The sequence below is a fragment of the Somniosus microcephalus genome, chromosome 26 (genome assembly GCF_052327205.1).
Source record: "Somniosus microcephalus isolate GS21.2 chromosome 26, FLI_Smic_1.0, whole genome shotgun sequence".
Lineage (NCBI taxonomy): Eukaryota > Metazoa > Chordata > Chondrichthyes > Squaliformes > Somniosidae > Somniosus > Somniosus microcephalus.
Genome location: NC_141012.1, coordinates 41,963,515 through 41,978,532, shown reverse-complemented (window position 1 = coordinate 41,978,532; position 15,018 = coordinate 41,963,515). Strand labels below are relative to the sequence as shown.

Here is a 15,018-nt window from a genome sequence, read left to right as displayed (position 1 = left end):
CCTCCTTGCATTCTCCTCACAACTTACATTCCCACCCAGCTTTGTATCGTCAGCAAACTTGAATATATTACATGTGGTCCCCTCATCCAAATCATTGATGTAGATTGTGAATAGCTGAGGCCCAAGCACTGATCCTTGCGGTACCCCACTAGTTACAGCCTGCCAACCCGAAAATGACCCGCTTATTCCCACTCTCGTTTTTCTGTCTGTCAACCAATTCTCAATCCATGCTAGTATATTACCCCCAATCCCATGAGCCCTAATTTTGTTCAACAACCTCTTGTGTGGCATCTTATCGAATGCCTTCTGAAAAGAAGAGGAGCAGGGGAATTTTCCCAGAGTCTTGACCAATATTTATCCCTCAACCAACACCTAAGAAACAGATGACGTGGTCATTTAGTTCATTGCTGTTTGTGGGAGCTTGCTGTGCACATATTGGATGCCACGTTTCCAATGTTACAAAGAGTGACTACGCTTCAAAAATACTTAATTGGCTGTAAAGCACTTTGGGACGTCCTGAGATTGTGAAAGGTGCTATATAAATGCAAGTCTTTCTTTATTTAAGGTTATTTTCTACCCTCACCTCAAACACCAAGGCCGAGATTTTCCTTATCTCGTCAGGTCCGGTGCGGCCGGGGTCGGTGGCGGGTTGCAGCCCTGCTGTTGGCTCCATCCCGCTGTGGAAAATGAGTTACCGTTGACAGGGCTTGTTAAGCCCGCCCAGCGCGATTCCCGGGCCAATTAGAGGAAGCGGGTCTGGTGACGTCATTCATGGGACCATGGCCAACTTTCTTTTGACATTTCTGCTGTCAGTGTTCTACAGCATTGAGGTGCTGCAAATACTGACAGTCACTGCACGGAGGTGCAGGGCTGCACCCAGGTTCTCCAATGACTCCCTCCATTATGGAGGGAGTCACTGCACGCAGGGAGGTCCGCTTCCCTGCCGATGGGCAGAAGAGACCTCCCCAGGAGACCAACACAGACTGGTTGCACATTGCAGAGGAGGGCACAAGCAGGGATGTGGTCAGGAGGACCTGGGTGCAGTGCCGCAAACATTTCAATAACCTCATTAGATTACGAAATGTTAGTACAAAGCCATACTCAACCTCATCCTGCTGTGCCTCTCATCACATCCCCATCACTCTGCCTTCCCTACCCTACTCCTGCACATCCTTAATTACACCAACTTACCTTGCACCTCCACCCATCCCTCTCTCTCTATCTACATTATCACATCCCCATTTCACTAGCCACCCCTCACATTCACCCTCATCCTAGTGCAATCATACCAATTAACAACACACAACTGTAGCCAGTTGAGTGTTTTATCCAATGTTCATGTAAAGTTTCTGTTAATGTGCTGTCAAACATTGAAACCTTTATTTTCAACACTTTTGTGTTCTTGGGACAGATTTGTGTGCACCTTTGGAGGTGGCTTAGTGAGTTCCCATGAATGGTGAGACATAACTGTACCCCCTGCAATGGTGATGAGTGTGAAAGGAATGGCTTCGATGTTGCAGCGATGCTTTATGGTGCTGGTGTGGGGTGGTGCCAACCTGGTGCATCATGTGGCAGCCACGGTGTACAGCATGTGGCAGCCACGGTGTACAGCATCAAGTGAAGTAAATCTGGCCATGGTGAGGCCATCCCTGGCCTCCTGGGCAGCAATGTGGTCGGGTGCTGATGCCCTCTGTCCTGTGCAGCATCAGGTGATTGCGGAGAAAGTTGGTGTTATTGTTGTTGCTGCTGGTGTGCCTGGTGCTGCTGGTGTTGGGGTTGATCGTGATTGGGTTCTGAGGACCAAGGTGAGACAGTATAAAGGGCACCCATGTTGATGGAATAGATGGCAGGTGAAGTAGGGATGACAGAAGCATTCTGTCAATGGTGAGAGAGTTCTTCCAATGAGGTGAGAGTGGATGGAGAGTGGAAAGTGCAAAACCTGCAGAATCTGAGCTGGAAATGGACTGAGAAACAGCTTCTGCCTGAGGAAAGTGATGATCTGACAGGTGGGAGCTTTTACTGTACATTTGAAGCTGTCAAGGAATCAGCTGGAGCAATGGCCACTGAGCTCCTGCCTCAGGTTGATAGCCGTGGTCCCCGAACAGCGTGGTTCCCGTGGCCATGACGTTTAAGTCAAAAGGTAAGTTAAAAAATCCTGTTAACCATCTGTCAACTAGATGCTAATGAGTTTAATTGGGTCGCCTGCTGCTGCCTGTCGGGTCTGCTCAGTGCTGACAGACCCGGCATTGGGAAAGGCGCATTGCGGTGGGTTGACTGAGGGTTCCTGACCCGCTGTCAAAATAAAACATTTTCCCACCCGACCCGACCCGCCACCGAACCTGTCCGCTGACACCCCAGAAAATCTCAGCCCATAATATTCCCCAGCTGACGGAGTGGAGGTTCAATTGTTTCCCAGGCCTCGGGCCTGCGCTGTTCTTAAGCTAGCCATTAGGAGGCACAAGAGAGCAGCATGGATTGCCTCATATTTCCTGATGTTGCATCTTTCCCTGTGGGCTTGATCCTTACCTCACGCACCACCTTTTCCAGGCAGCCTGACTGAGGGCAGGAACTTACTGAGTGGGAAATCGCGGAAAATGTCTTTCATTTGAACATCATTATAATCTACCGACAACATTCTGTGCTAATGGCTCAAAGGTAAAGGTTTTCTGTCTCTGAGCCATACAGACCAGACATCACGGGTTTGTTGCCGAGTTATCTGACCTCAGCCATAATAGTAGTAGGGATGTAAAAATTGGATTGAATGTCCCTGAGTAAGAGAAAGGAAAATCAGCCGAGGTTCCTGCTCCTGATCACTACAGAGCGACCACTTACTAGAAGTGTGGGTGTGCTGACATCAGAGTGAGGACAGGGTTGGACTCCACTATTGCCCACCATAGTCAAATAATCTGCTGCCATTAGCTACCAAAGCTGACGTGAAAAATGGGCACTTGGTCAAGACCATAGCCCATAAAGAAAGAGCTTGCATTTATATATCGCCTTTCACAACCTCAGGACATCCCAAAGTGCCTTACAGCCAACCAAGAACTTTTGAAGTGTAGTAATGCAGGAAACGCAGCAGCCAATTTGCACACAGCAAGCTCCCACAAACAGCAATGTGATAATGACCAGATAATCTGCTTTAGTGATTTTGGTTGAGTGATAAACATTGGGCAGGACACCAGGACAACTCTTCAAATAGTGCCATGGGATCTTTTATGTCCTCCTGAGAGGGCAGACAGGGTCTTGGTTTACCATCTCATCCGAAAGACAGCACCTACTGACAGTGCTGCACTCCCTCAGTACTGCACTGGAGTGTCAACCTAGATTTTGTGCTCAAGTCTCTGGAGTGGGACTTGAACCCACAACCTTCTGACATAAAGGCAAGAGCGCTACCCACTGAGCCACCGCTGACACCTTTTACCTATTGAGGAAGTTAATGTCTTCAGAAGAGGATGGGAGGGGAGGAAGAAAAAGATAGTCTTCCGTTTTACAGATACTCAGGGGGAAAATTCAGTTGGTTTGCGCCTCCCGTTAGCGCCTTAAGAGGGCGCTAATGGAGCGCAAAGCAACTAGCGCACGGGCGCGGTGATGTTTGCGCCGCTCACGAAATTAACTAGACATTTTGTGGCGGCACTAAACACTACCGCCACGATCTCCTGCACCGACAGATCGTGACGTCAGTCGAGTGTGCAACGCCCCGGACCGAATATTGAGTGGCGCCCCCTGCCTTACCGCCTGCCGCTAGCGACGATAGGTTGAGGGGAGCATTTTGCAGTCAGGAAGGGACTGGGGGAGCGCTATTTAAAGGCAACCGCTTCCTGCCTTTTTTTTGTTGGTGACATTTTTGCACCACGCATTCGGAGAGAGAGAGAGACTTCTGGAGAGATTCAACGCTGTGTGAAGGAGTTTTGGGTACTGAGCAGCACTTTGCAGGTTCATTTTTATTTGCCCTTCCTTGTATCGATTTAGAAGAGACTGTGGGGGCTGCACTCTGAGCTCTTTCCCTGGTTCTCTCCATTGTTCTTTCCAGCAGATTTGATGTACAGGTCTCTCCAGGCCGAGATTCAAGGCTGCAATGAGCAGGGTGTGGATGGAGAGCAAGATCGGCCCTCCCCTTTAAGAACTGGCCGGCGCCAGTGTGTCTGTGTTCCATTGCTGACTGACATCACATGAGCTTCGCCAGCGCTCTGAGGTAGCGCCTCGCTCCTCGGCCTTTGCGCCTTAAGACAGGTGTGAAGCGCCTGATTTAGCACTCCAATCACCTTCAGGGGCAATAAAAGCCAAGTTTACAGTTGGAGGCGATAATTAGCTCCAGGCGCTAATCTTTGTGCCTGGCTGATAATTGCGCCCCAAATGGGGCGATATTGAATTTCTCCCCCTCAATCTTTAGAGAGGATGGAAGTTTAATCCCCAAACACTGCAGAATGCCACTTGTCTGAATATCAAATCCAAACTGGCTGGTTGACTAAAGGGGCTGGAGTTCCGAGCATGCCCTGTGTACATAATTATTTAATCAGACTGGATTCAGCTTGTATACTGAAAGGATTCGCAAATTTCATGTCTCCCCCGAAGGTTTACTTTTGGTTTAGCACAGAAACCCTGGTTGGACTGAGTTTGGAATCCAGGGCTCAACAAGATGGCTGCGGTCAGCCTCATGGCCAAGGCCTGTAAGTTTCAGTTTGGACTGACAAACTTGTATTCCGATGACTGTGGGAAGGAACTTTCCAGAATTTAGAATGCAGACAGACCTTCTGCATTTATGCATGAGAAGCAAACCCAGTGGCATTCGGGCCTCTGATTAAAACCCATCAAGGTTGTGTGGTAAACCACTGTTATAGTTATCACTGTATATTGTTCTCACTGTTCTCACTGTCACATCACTACACGAGGTCGCCTCTTGTCGCACTGTTATACCTGGGCTGACCACCTCCGACTCCGCCCATTACCTGCCCAGGTATAAAGGTAGCTGACTGGCTAGTATTCCTCCCTGTTGGATCGGATCACCCACGAGGGTGGGCTCTGTTATTTAGCCAATAAAAACCTTCAGTTACGTTCTTAACTCGTCGCCTTTTATTGGACTAATTGATAGGCATATCAATTTTATTGGCTAAATAACAGAGCCCACCCTCGTGGGTGATCCGATCCAACAGGATCCAACTTCCCCAGGAAGTCGACTACGGGAACCACCCTACCAACCTGGCTGACCTCTCCGGGACCCGTCTTGCTGCGAAAGCACGTGAGGGCCCATAAAACGGACCCCCTGGTCGAGAAGGTGAACCTCCTGCACGCCAACCCCCAGTACGCCTATGTGGCTTACCCAGACGGACGGGAGGACACTGTCTCCTTACGAGACCTCGCACCCTCACCCCCCCCTCCCAACCCCCCGAGTCCAGCCGAGGTAGACGGCATGCCGGAACCCCACGAGCCTTTGCCGACTACGCAGACACCAGCTTTAACACCGGATAATGTAACACCGCCGCTGCGACGATCGGAGAGGCTAACGAAGCCTCCGGACAGACTGACATACCAGAGCTGGTAATACACTTCACCCCGCCGGACTCTAATCTAAACAAGGGGTGAATGTGGTAAACCACTGTTATAGTTATCACTGTATATTGTTCTCACTGTTCTCACTGTCACATCACTACACGAGGTCGCCTCTTGTCGCACTGTTATACCTGGGCTGACCACCTCCGACTCCGCCCATTACCTGCCCAGGTATAAAAAGGTAGCTGACTGGCTAGTATTCCTCCCTGTTGGATCGGATCACCCACGAGGGTGGGCTCTGTTATTTAGCCAATAAAAACCTTCAGTTACGTTCTTAACTCGTCGCCTTTTATTGGACTAATTGATAGGCATATCAGGTTGTTTGCACAGACAATCAAGAGCAGGCAAGGCCTATTCAATATGTAATAGCTGCATTCAGACCTTCGTTAGAGAACATCAACACTGTTTGCAAACGATCAACGGGGCATTCAAACTGGAATGGCCCCATCATGAAACCAGTTGGACAAAGGGGAACACTGATGAGACGTTTAAAACCGATTAACCGGCCATTCAGGTTGATGGGCCCAGATCGGTACCCTTTGTATGAGCTTCAACACGTCCAGGTCAGACAAAAGAAATGAGCTGATCTGGCGGGAGATAAGGGCTACTGGGAGGGGTATAACTAGTCCCTCGGGAGGCCATCTCTCTCTTTCTCTCTCTCTCTTGCCTCGCCTCCAGTGCCCTGCCGTATCATCAACCCAGCGAGAGGATCGTCGACGAAGAGCCCGTCCAGGGAAGTAGGACACCACAGTTACGTTTGAATTACTGGGGTATCTCTGCTCTGGGCCGGTGAAAACCTAAAAACATCGACAAGCAACAGGGCACGGAACAGGCGTTTCAACATCCTAGACTGGTGAGCATCAACTTTCTGGCCCATTACAAGACAATCTAGATAGGTGTAAAAGGGTGGGAGTTAAGGGGAATTGCTAAAGTGTCATTTTAGTCATTTTCCCTCGATGTGTCCGTTTCTCCTCCCCCGTTAAGTGTAATTGTGTTGCATCCAGTGATTTTCTCTGTATAGTAATTGTTTCTCTATTTTAATAAACATTGGTTTTCTTTGCACCGAACCACTGGTCTCGTTTGTCTATATCGCTACTTGTAAATAAGTCCGGTGGTCAGAACCAAAGGGGAAGCGATTCGAACCGCACGGGGCTGGAGCAGCTCAGACACGACTGACTGGCCAGACACAAACCCCAAACCAAAAACCCCAACAATATTGAGTCAATATTACTCAACACAGTACAACACTCAGGTTAATATGTGATCAGGAATCTGAATGGCTCTGCATGGGGAGATTCCCCGAGTTGTTCAAATAAACAATGACTCACCCTATAATTTAAATTGATACTGTCCCTTTGTCAAGCCCCTACACTTGAAGTGAAAGTTTTCGCCTCACAGCCCGTGTCCTTAATAAGTGCAGGAGCCAACAGTTCCCTCGTGGACTGCTGACAACCTGATGTTATTAGTTGAATACGTGGAGGTCCTTATCCAAGGGTCGTAAGCGCTGAAATTAGGGGAAGGGAGGTTGAATGTAACTGAATGCCCATTCCCAGTGTCTGATGGGGGCACTACCAGAAGATGCAGTAAATTCAGCAAAATTTACAGGGCAGCACTCAGTCTACTTTAGGAACACAGGAACATATAGGAACAGAAAAAAAGTGTGTTGGCCTCAGAGCTTAAAAACAGAATACTCCATCCAACTCTTAAAATTATTGATGTGATCAGCAATGTTTACAGGCTTCTTCTAGGTGATAGTTACCTCGTTACTCCCCACAGTTGGGTAATCAATGGCTTTATGCCTGGATCAGGAAGTTGTCTGTAGCTATGATGTTTGAAGGGTTTTGGCAGTGAATGGAAACTTTAGTCTATCGAAGTCCTGTAAATGAGAGTGACTGAAGGGTTGGTCTTATTGGGGTCAATAGAGTGATATATTGATAGGAGTCGATATACTGATAGCAGTCAATGGGAAGATTTGATCATTAGGTTTCTGTACAATGGGAGTGAATGGGATAGAGTCTGCTACGAGAGACACTATGCTTACATCAGGTTTGTGTTCATCTGCAGTGACTGTGCTCCACAGACTGTTATAATATTGTTACAAATTGTCAGCAAAGTCTATGGGCGAACATGGCTTATTTCATCAATAAAATGATTTAATTATATAATCTGTGCTTTCTTCTTCATACTTTTAACAGTTTCCTAAGACATAACTTCCAGTGATGGAGGGCTGATAATGAAAGTTGAACAGAGGCCAATTAATTTTCTGGGATTGCGGAACCTGGCCCTCGTCTTGCCCAGTTTATTTCTGCCAACTCTTCAGGCGCCCCCCCTCCCCACCACCAATGAGTTGCACACCGCCTTGAGCCAAGAGGGTGACAATGGGTGTCAATGTTCCGCAGATTGAGTTATGCGGTCATGGGTTCAATCCCCACTCTGGGACTTGAGCGCACGATCCAGGCTGACACTTATCAGTGCAGTACTGAGGGAGCGCTGCGCTGTCAGAGGTGCCCGTGTTTCAGATGAGACGTTAAACCGAGGACCCGTCTGACTGTTCTGGTGGATGGCAAAGATCTCATGACATTATTCAAAGAAGAGCCTGATGTCCTAGCCGACATTCCCCAATCGATACCAACAAAAAGCAGATTATTGGTAATTCATCTCATTGTTGTTGGCAAGGTCTTGCTGTGCTCAAAATGGCCGGTGTGTACACGTAGAGAACAGTTCTAACATGTCAAAGTCATTCATTGCATGAGAAGAGCTTTGGGATGTTTCTGTAAGATATGATATAGCGCTGTATATTTCAGTTCCTTTCCACTCCTCCCTTAAGCTGAGCTGTATGGAACATGTGAAAACAGAAAGGGGCAAGTCACCCACCACTTTCTCTCCCAATGTAGGGGTGGTGGGGGGCAGTTAAGCCCTTCACTTCTTACCTTCCCCGGAGGAGAAATATCCAGCAGGGTTCGGAAAATGGCAGCCTTGCCCTCTCCTCCCACCAGATCATTCATCAGTAAAACACGCAAGGACTCTATCCCGTTCACCAACGCTCGGCCGGTAAAGAAGAACATCGCTGCTGCTTTCACCGCACAATGACCAGGGTCTCACCTTCACAGGCATGTGGCTCCCCCTCTCCTGCCGGATGCTCGGCGGAATCCCGCCTTTCTCCTTCTTTTTCTTCTTCATTGTTTCCCGGTGCTCCTTCTGTTTATTCTGCACCTCGATGAGTATGGAGATGAAGCTGTTCTTCACCTCCTTCTCAAACTCCAGCTCGTCACGCAGCGCCAGCTGCTGTATCAGCTCCTCCGAGTAATCTTTAATGGCCAATTCAATCTGCACCAACAGCTCACCCACTTCAGCCTCGGTCATCTGTTTCACGTCTGCACGACCAAAACACACGAGCGTGTTTTAAACCTTTCAATCGGAATCTACCTAATTCCTCCCTATCTGGTTCTTCAGTCTAGCTGTCTTTGTGTGTACCCCTCTCCCTCATTCTAACATCTCTGAGACCATTCCTCCTTCTTATTCCTACTGTGGTTGAATCAACCTCCCCAGAACTCCCTGTTCCTCCGACTCTGGTCTCGTGTGCATCCCCCATTCCCATCGCTCCACCATTGGTGGCCGTGCCATCAGTTGTCTAGGCCCCACGATTTGCAATTCCTTCTCTAAACCCCTTCTCTACTCTTTTAAAACTGTCCTTTAAACCGGTCCCTTTGAGCAACACCCTATTATTATCTCTTTCTTTGGCTCAGCAGGGTGTTGTTATAAATCAATGGACTCCCTCAGTTGGACTCCTGCCTGTAACTCATACCCAGGTATCTATTATTCTCTATATAAACCATACAAACCCCTTGATTAGATTTTAGTCTGTGTTAAAAGTTTTCCACCTGATGCACATCAGCCGTGCAAAGCACACTGATTGATTTGAATTTCACAGTAACACTTGTGTCACTATCTATCTGCCCATATTTATTGATATGCCTCTGATCTGGAGCCTGAAACTCTCGAGCATTTTTCAATCTACACAGATCCCTCATGAAACAACAATTAAACTCTGATAGGCCTGAAAATGTTGTTACTTGAAAAATAATTAAATGTTGTGGTCTTTACAGGGACACAGGGTTGCCTTAGTAACAGAATAATACATTCTGGGTTATGCAGTTCATGCACACAGATGTGGGAAAAGTGGCCTAAAATTGGCTAGAGGATTGAGATAGTGCTCCAGCCATCATAACACAGTGGGCTGGATTTTCATTCAGCAGTCGGGAAGGAGGTGGGACTACAACTTTTGGGTTTTAGTCCCGCCTACATCGATATCCGGCCAATCCACGCGATTTTCCCTTGATTGACCTTGTTGAGCCCACCCAGCGGGCTCAGCAGGCCAATTAAGGGCCACCCGGCAACAGGTGACGTCACAGACTGAAATTTCATCTGTCAAGATGTCTTGACAGATGAAATATCAGTGTTTCACAGCTGTTTGAAGCTGTCAAACACTGACAGTCTGACTTCTAACCTGAGTCCTTCTACACAGACTCAGTTAGAACTCACACCGGCAATGAAAGCTGAAGGCTGTCACTTTTGACAGCTCGCAGCCATTCTGCTTTCTGTGCCGGCTGAATGATGGACTCCCGAAGCCTAGAGGAAGGAAGGCTGTAAAGGTAAGTACAGGTAATTTAAACTTCTTTACACACTTTAGACACACCAAACACACTTACCTTTGCACTCATGCACCCATCACTCACCTGAACACTGACATCTCGACCCCCCCAAGTCCTTCAACCCGACGGCCCGCCTGCTCTAACCTGGCGTGGTTTGGAGCCGTCGGGAATCCCACACGACACCCCTCAAAATAGGGATTAGGCTAAAAACTGCCTGTTAACTACCTGTTAACAGGCAGTTATTTGGCACTAATCCCTTCCCGCCTCAGGTCGGCGGGTCCCAGTGCGGGGCAGGTACCCGCCTCCTTTGAAACTCACGTGGAGGCGGGTTTTGGGCGGATGGTGTCGGGACCCCCGAATTCGGGATTTTAGCTCCCCCGCACGCCTCCAATCCCAACTCCACGGCACACTGGAAATCGAGGCCAGTGTGTTTTTGTTAGTTGAGGATATTAAGGGATATGGGGTAAAGGCGGGTAAGTGAAGTTGAGGTGCAGATCAGCCACGATCTAACTGAATGCGGAACAGGCTGGAGGGGTTGAATGGTCTCCTCCTGTTCCCGCGTTCCTATCCTCCAACTCATTGTGGACATGACCACAGGAAATCTGCTTTCAACTGTAATTTAAAAAAGGAGCCTGGGACAGTGAGGTGTGAAGAGCTGATCTATTTTTAACCGATCAGTCAGGGCAATTTTCTCCAAACCACTGATGTAAACGTTCCCCTGCCCCCACCCCACCTCCTACAGGGGTCCACGGAACATCAAATCACTGACACCTCACCTTCTGTCGGGATGTTGTTGTTGCTGCTGGACGGTTTCAACACCTGTACCTCCTGCGAGAGGACAGAGAGCTGGTCGGGCTGTGATGGAGTCTCCGCGACGTCAGGGTCGGGGGAATTCTGCATCATCTCCTCAATCTCCTCAATGACCTGTAGGTAGATTATCAGATGCTTAAATCCCAGACACTCCATTAACTTCAACCCTTGTCAGCTGTCATTCTTTTTCTCAAAGCGCTCTGTTAACATTTTGCAGTTGCCTGACTGGTCAGTGGGTAGATGCACTGCCTGGTGTGATACTGACCCATGGAGACCATGTACATTTCAGCGTCAGTCACCATCCTATGTGGAGTTAGTGCGGTGGTAGTAGGTGTGCTACTATTGGAAAAAAGTCACTTACAATTTAACTTTCAAGCTGCCAACTGCCTTACCTTTGGCTCTCCATTCACCCAGAGTTCTACAGTTGCTCAACCACTCCTTCTCCTTCACCTTTGATGCTGTTGCCCCCAGTAAAAACGTTACTCTTCCCCATGCTAGGTGTTTCCACCCCACCCACCACCCCCAACCCCGATATGGCTCAAACACAGACTTGAGTGTAACTGGTTTAGCCATCCTTCACCAGATCTGACTAGCACCACATCAAGCTCTATCAAGTTTCACTCTCCTCTGCCAGAACCTCATACTACTCCAGGATCATCCTGGAGAGCAAAGATAACCTGTGGCTTCTTTTCTCCACTACCAACCATTTCCTGATACCCCTCTCTGCTGTCCTTTCCACCCTCACCTCCAACAAGTGCAAGGAACTCACGGACTCCTTTGGTCACTGAGAATACCATTTGTTCAGCTGCCTCTATTGCTACTCTCCCTTCCTCTTGCCCACCAAGCCATCCTACCACCATTCCCCCCCCCCCAATCCCAAACAGGCTCCCCGCTGCTCAAGCTGAACCCATGTCTTTCTCCAGTTTCTTCTGTATCTCCCCTCATAGCCACTCTGGGCTCATTGTGACCATGTGACCCACCTTCTGCTCTCTCAACCCCATTCCCACTAAACTTCTAACCACCTAACTTCCATTCCTGGCCCTCAGGCTAGCTGACATTGAAAATGGTTTCCTCTTCTCAGGTCCCTGCAGCAACTCGCCAAGGCTTCTTCGGCAGCACCGCCCAAACACACGATTTCTTCCAGCTAGAAGGACAAGGGCAGCAGGCGCATGGGAACACCACCACCTCCAAGTTCCCCTTCAAGTCACACACCATCCTGACGTGGAAATATATCATGAGTTCTTTGATCCAGTCCCTTTCCCTTCATCGTCGCTGGGTCAAAATCCTGGAACTCCCTACCTAACTGCACTGTGGGATTACCTTCACCTCACAGTTCAACAAAGCGGCTCACCGCCACCTTCTCAAGGGCAATTAGGAATGGGCAATAAATGCTGGCCTTGCCAGCAATGCCCACATCCCATAAACGAATTTAAAAAAAGCTAATGACTGTAGATGGGATTTCAAGTACTGCTGCAGCCCCTAACCCGCCATCTCAGAACAATATCGACATGAGTAGTGGTGGGTGACTAACCAGCCAATATACTTCGGTCACATTTCCAGCTTTTACAGGAAGTGATAGTTCACCAGCCTTGAGCTGAACTCAAACATTTCAGCCAATACTTTGAAGAATGAAGCTCAGGGGCATTGTCAGCTGGGCCTCAATGTGACTCGCTCCATTTTCAGTGTCCCTGGCCCTGGGGACAGACTGTGCTGAGTGATAGGAGTTGATGGGCAGCAGATGACTCAGCACATTCTGTCCCAGATGCCTGGCTGCATTGAAATGCTAGACTTGCTCTTCCAGCCAGGCTGATGGTCTCCCTTGAAGATGATGCCAACAATGGTTCACTTCAGTTGCTTTTCATTTTGCTTCTGCGGATGTGTGCGTGTTTGTGTTCGGTGTTGGCTTTGAAGATTCACCTGCTCTGCTGTGAAGAGAGGCTCCTCGCTCGTGCAGGATACGATGATGTCCAACTTCTCGATTAACTCTCCATCCTCGGTGATATTGTCCCTGTCAGTGGCCTGAACAACACATGGGAAAAGAGGTAAAAATAGAGCCGTTTAGTCGCAGCCGTTCAACATAAATCTTCTTCACTATATGAATCACGAGTTCTTTGATCTAGTCCCTCTCCCAGTGTATTTGGCTTTCCAGGCAACAGCAGCTCCATATCCTTGATCAACTGCCTTCCGTACGTTAATGAAGTGTTGCAATGTTAAGTGGGTGGAGCTTCTCTCTGGGACAGGACTCTTGCCCATTTTCAGCTGTTAGTGAGTCGATTAATGCCACTACTGCAGGCAGCTGGTAGTGGAAAATCCAAGCTGGGGAACCTAATCAAAGTCACAAATGACATCGCCTGTGATTGTCACTGTGGCGCACTATCCCTCCTCGACGTCTCTACAGCCTTTGATATGGTTGACCACACACCATCCTCCTCCAACGCCTCTTCTCCATTCAGTTCAATGGGACTGCCCTCACTTGGATCCACTCTTACCTATCCAATTGTAGCCAGAACATTTCCAGCAATGGTTTCTCTACCCGGCCCTGCACTGATTCTGAACTAGGAGCCCATTGATATTATAGTCCTGCCTTCGGAGCTGGCGCTGTAATGTAAACAAGGGAGCGTGTGTACCGCCTTGTGTGATGGCTTTGTCCCCCACCCCCTATCGCAGAATTAAAGTGTGACACAGCATTGAAATAGGTCATTTGGCCCGTCACCGGGGCTTTTTTCTACATGAGCTTGGATTTTCCGCTACTAGCTGTCTGTGGTCATGGCATTAATCAATCGGTCAGTAGCTGACCATCCTTTCTCACAGGAACCCTACCCACATTGCTCTTGTGGATCCCCGACTTCCTTCGCCCCATCATTGGCGGCCTTGCCTTCAGCCGTCTAGGCCCTAAGCTCTGGAATTCCCTCCCTAAACCTCTCTGCCTCCACCTCTCCCTCTTGACAACAACAACACCTAGCGTCTTTAACGTAGCAAAATGTCCCAAGGCGCTGCACAGGAGTATTTTAAGGCAAAAAAAAACTTCTTAAAACACTCCTTAAAACCTATCTCGTTAATCAAGCTTCACTAGGGTCCAGAAGAATGAGAGGGGATCTCATTGAAACGTATAAAATTCTGACAGGGCTAGACAGACTGGATGCAGGGAGGATGTTTCCCCTGGCTGGGGGGTCTAGAACCAGGGGTCACAGTCTCAGGATACGGGGTAGGACATTTAGGACTGAGATGAGGAGAAATTTCTTCACTCAGAGGGTGGTGAACCTGTGGAATTCTCCACCACAGAAGGCTGTGGAGGCCAAGTCACTGAATATATTTAAGAAGGAGATAGATAGATTTCTAGACACAAAAGGCATCAAGGGGTATGGGGAGAATGCGGGAATATGGTATTGAGATAGAGGATCAGCCATGATCATATTGAATGGCGGAGCAGGCTCGAAGGGCCGAATGGCCGACTCCTGCTCCTATTTTTCTATGTTCTATGTTTCTATGGTCACCCCTTCCTAATATCTCCTTTTAACTGATTAAGCTCCTGTGAAGCACCTTGGTACAGTTTACTATGATAAAGGTGCTATATAAATGCAAGCTGTTGTTGTAAAGTTTACGACAGGAGGGTGGGAATGACCAGCAACACTTCATTAACATATGCATATGGAACAGGGGCATTCTGCATGCAATTTCCCAATTCTGGGACATGGAGGACATTCAAACTAAAAGACAGCCATTAGTAAACATTGGCCGCAATTCTTCTGACCTTGGCGGGTCCCGGCCCCGCTGTTGGCTCCATCCCACTTTTTGAAATGAATTTCCCTTGATGGGGCTTGTTAAGTCATGGGCGGATGAGACCTCCCCAGGAGACCAACCCAGCCTGGTTGTACATTGCACAGGAGGCACAAGCAGGGATGTGGTCAGGAGGAGGTGCAGTGGTGCAAACCTTTCAATGATCTCAGTAGATCACGAAACGTTAGTACAAAGCCACACTCAACCTCATCCTGCTGTGCCACTCATCACA

General features: G+C 48.5%; 1 protein-coding gene across 1 annotated transcript in view; it reads right to left on the bottom strand.

The window, feature by feature from the left end:
• Positions 1-15,018, bottom strand: part of fez1 (fasciculation and elongation protein zeta 1 (zygin I)) — a 77,896-nt gene that overhangs the window by 16,094 nt on the left and 46,784 nt on the right. The window contains exons 3-5 of the mRNA XM_085968099.1: positions 12,927-13,028; positions 10,976-11,123; positions 8,650-8,921 (exon numbers count right to left, since the gene is read on the bottom strand). Coding sequence (XP_085824225.1) covers positions 8,650-8,921; positions 10,976-11,123; positions 12,927-13,028 — 522 coding nt within the window. The remainder of the gene's footprint in view (positions 1-8,649; positions 8,922-10,975; positions 11,124-12,926; positions 13,029-15,018) is intronic.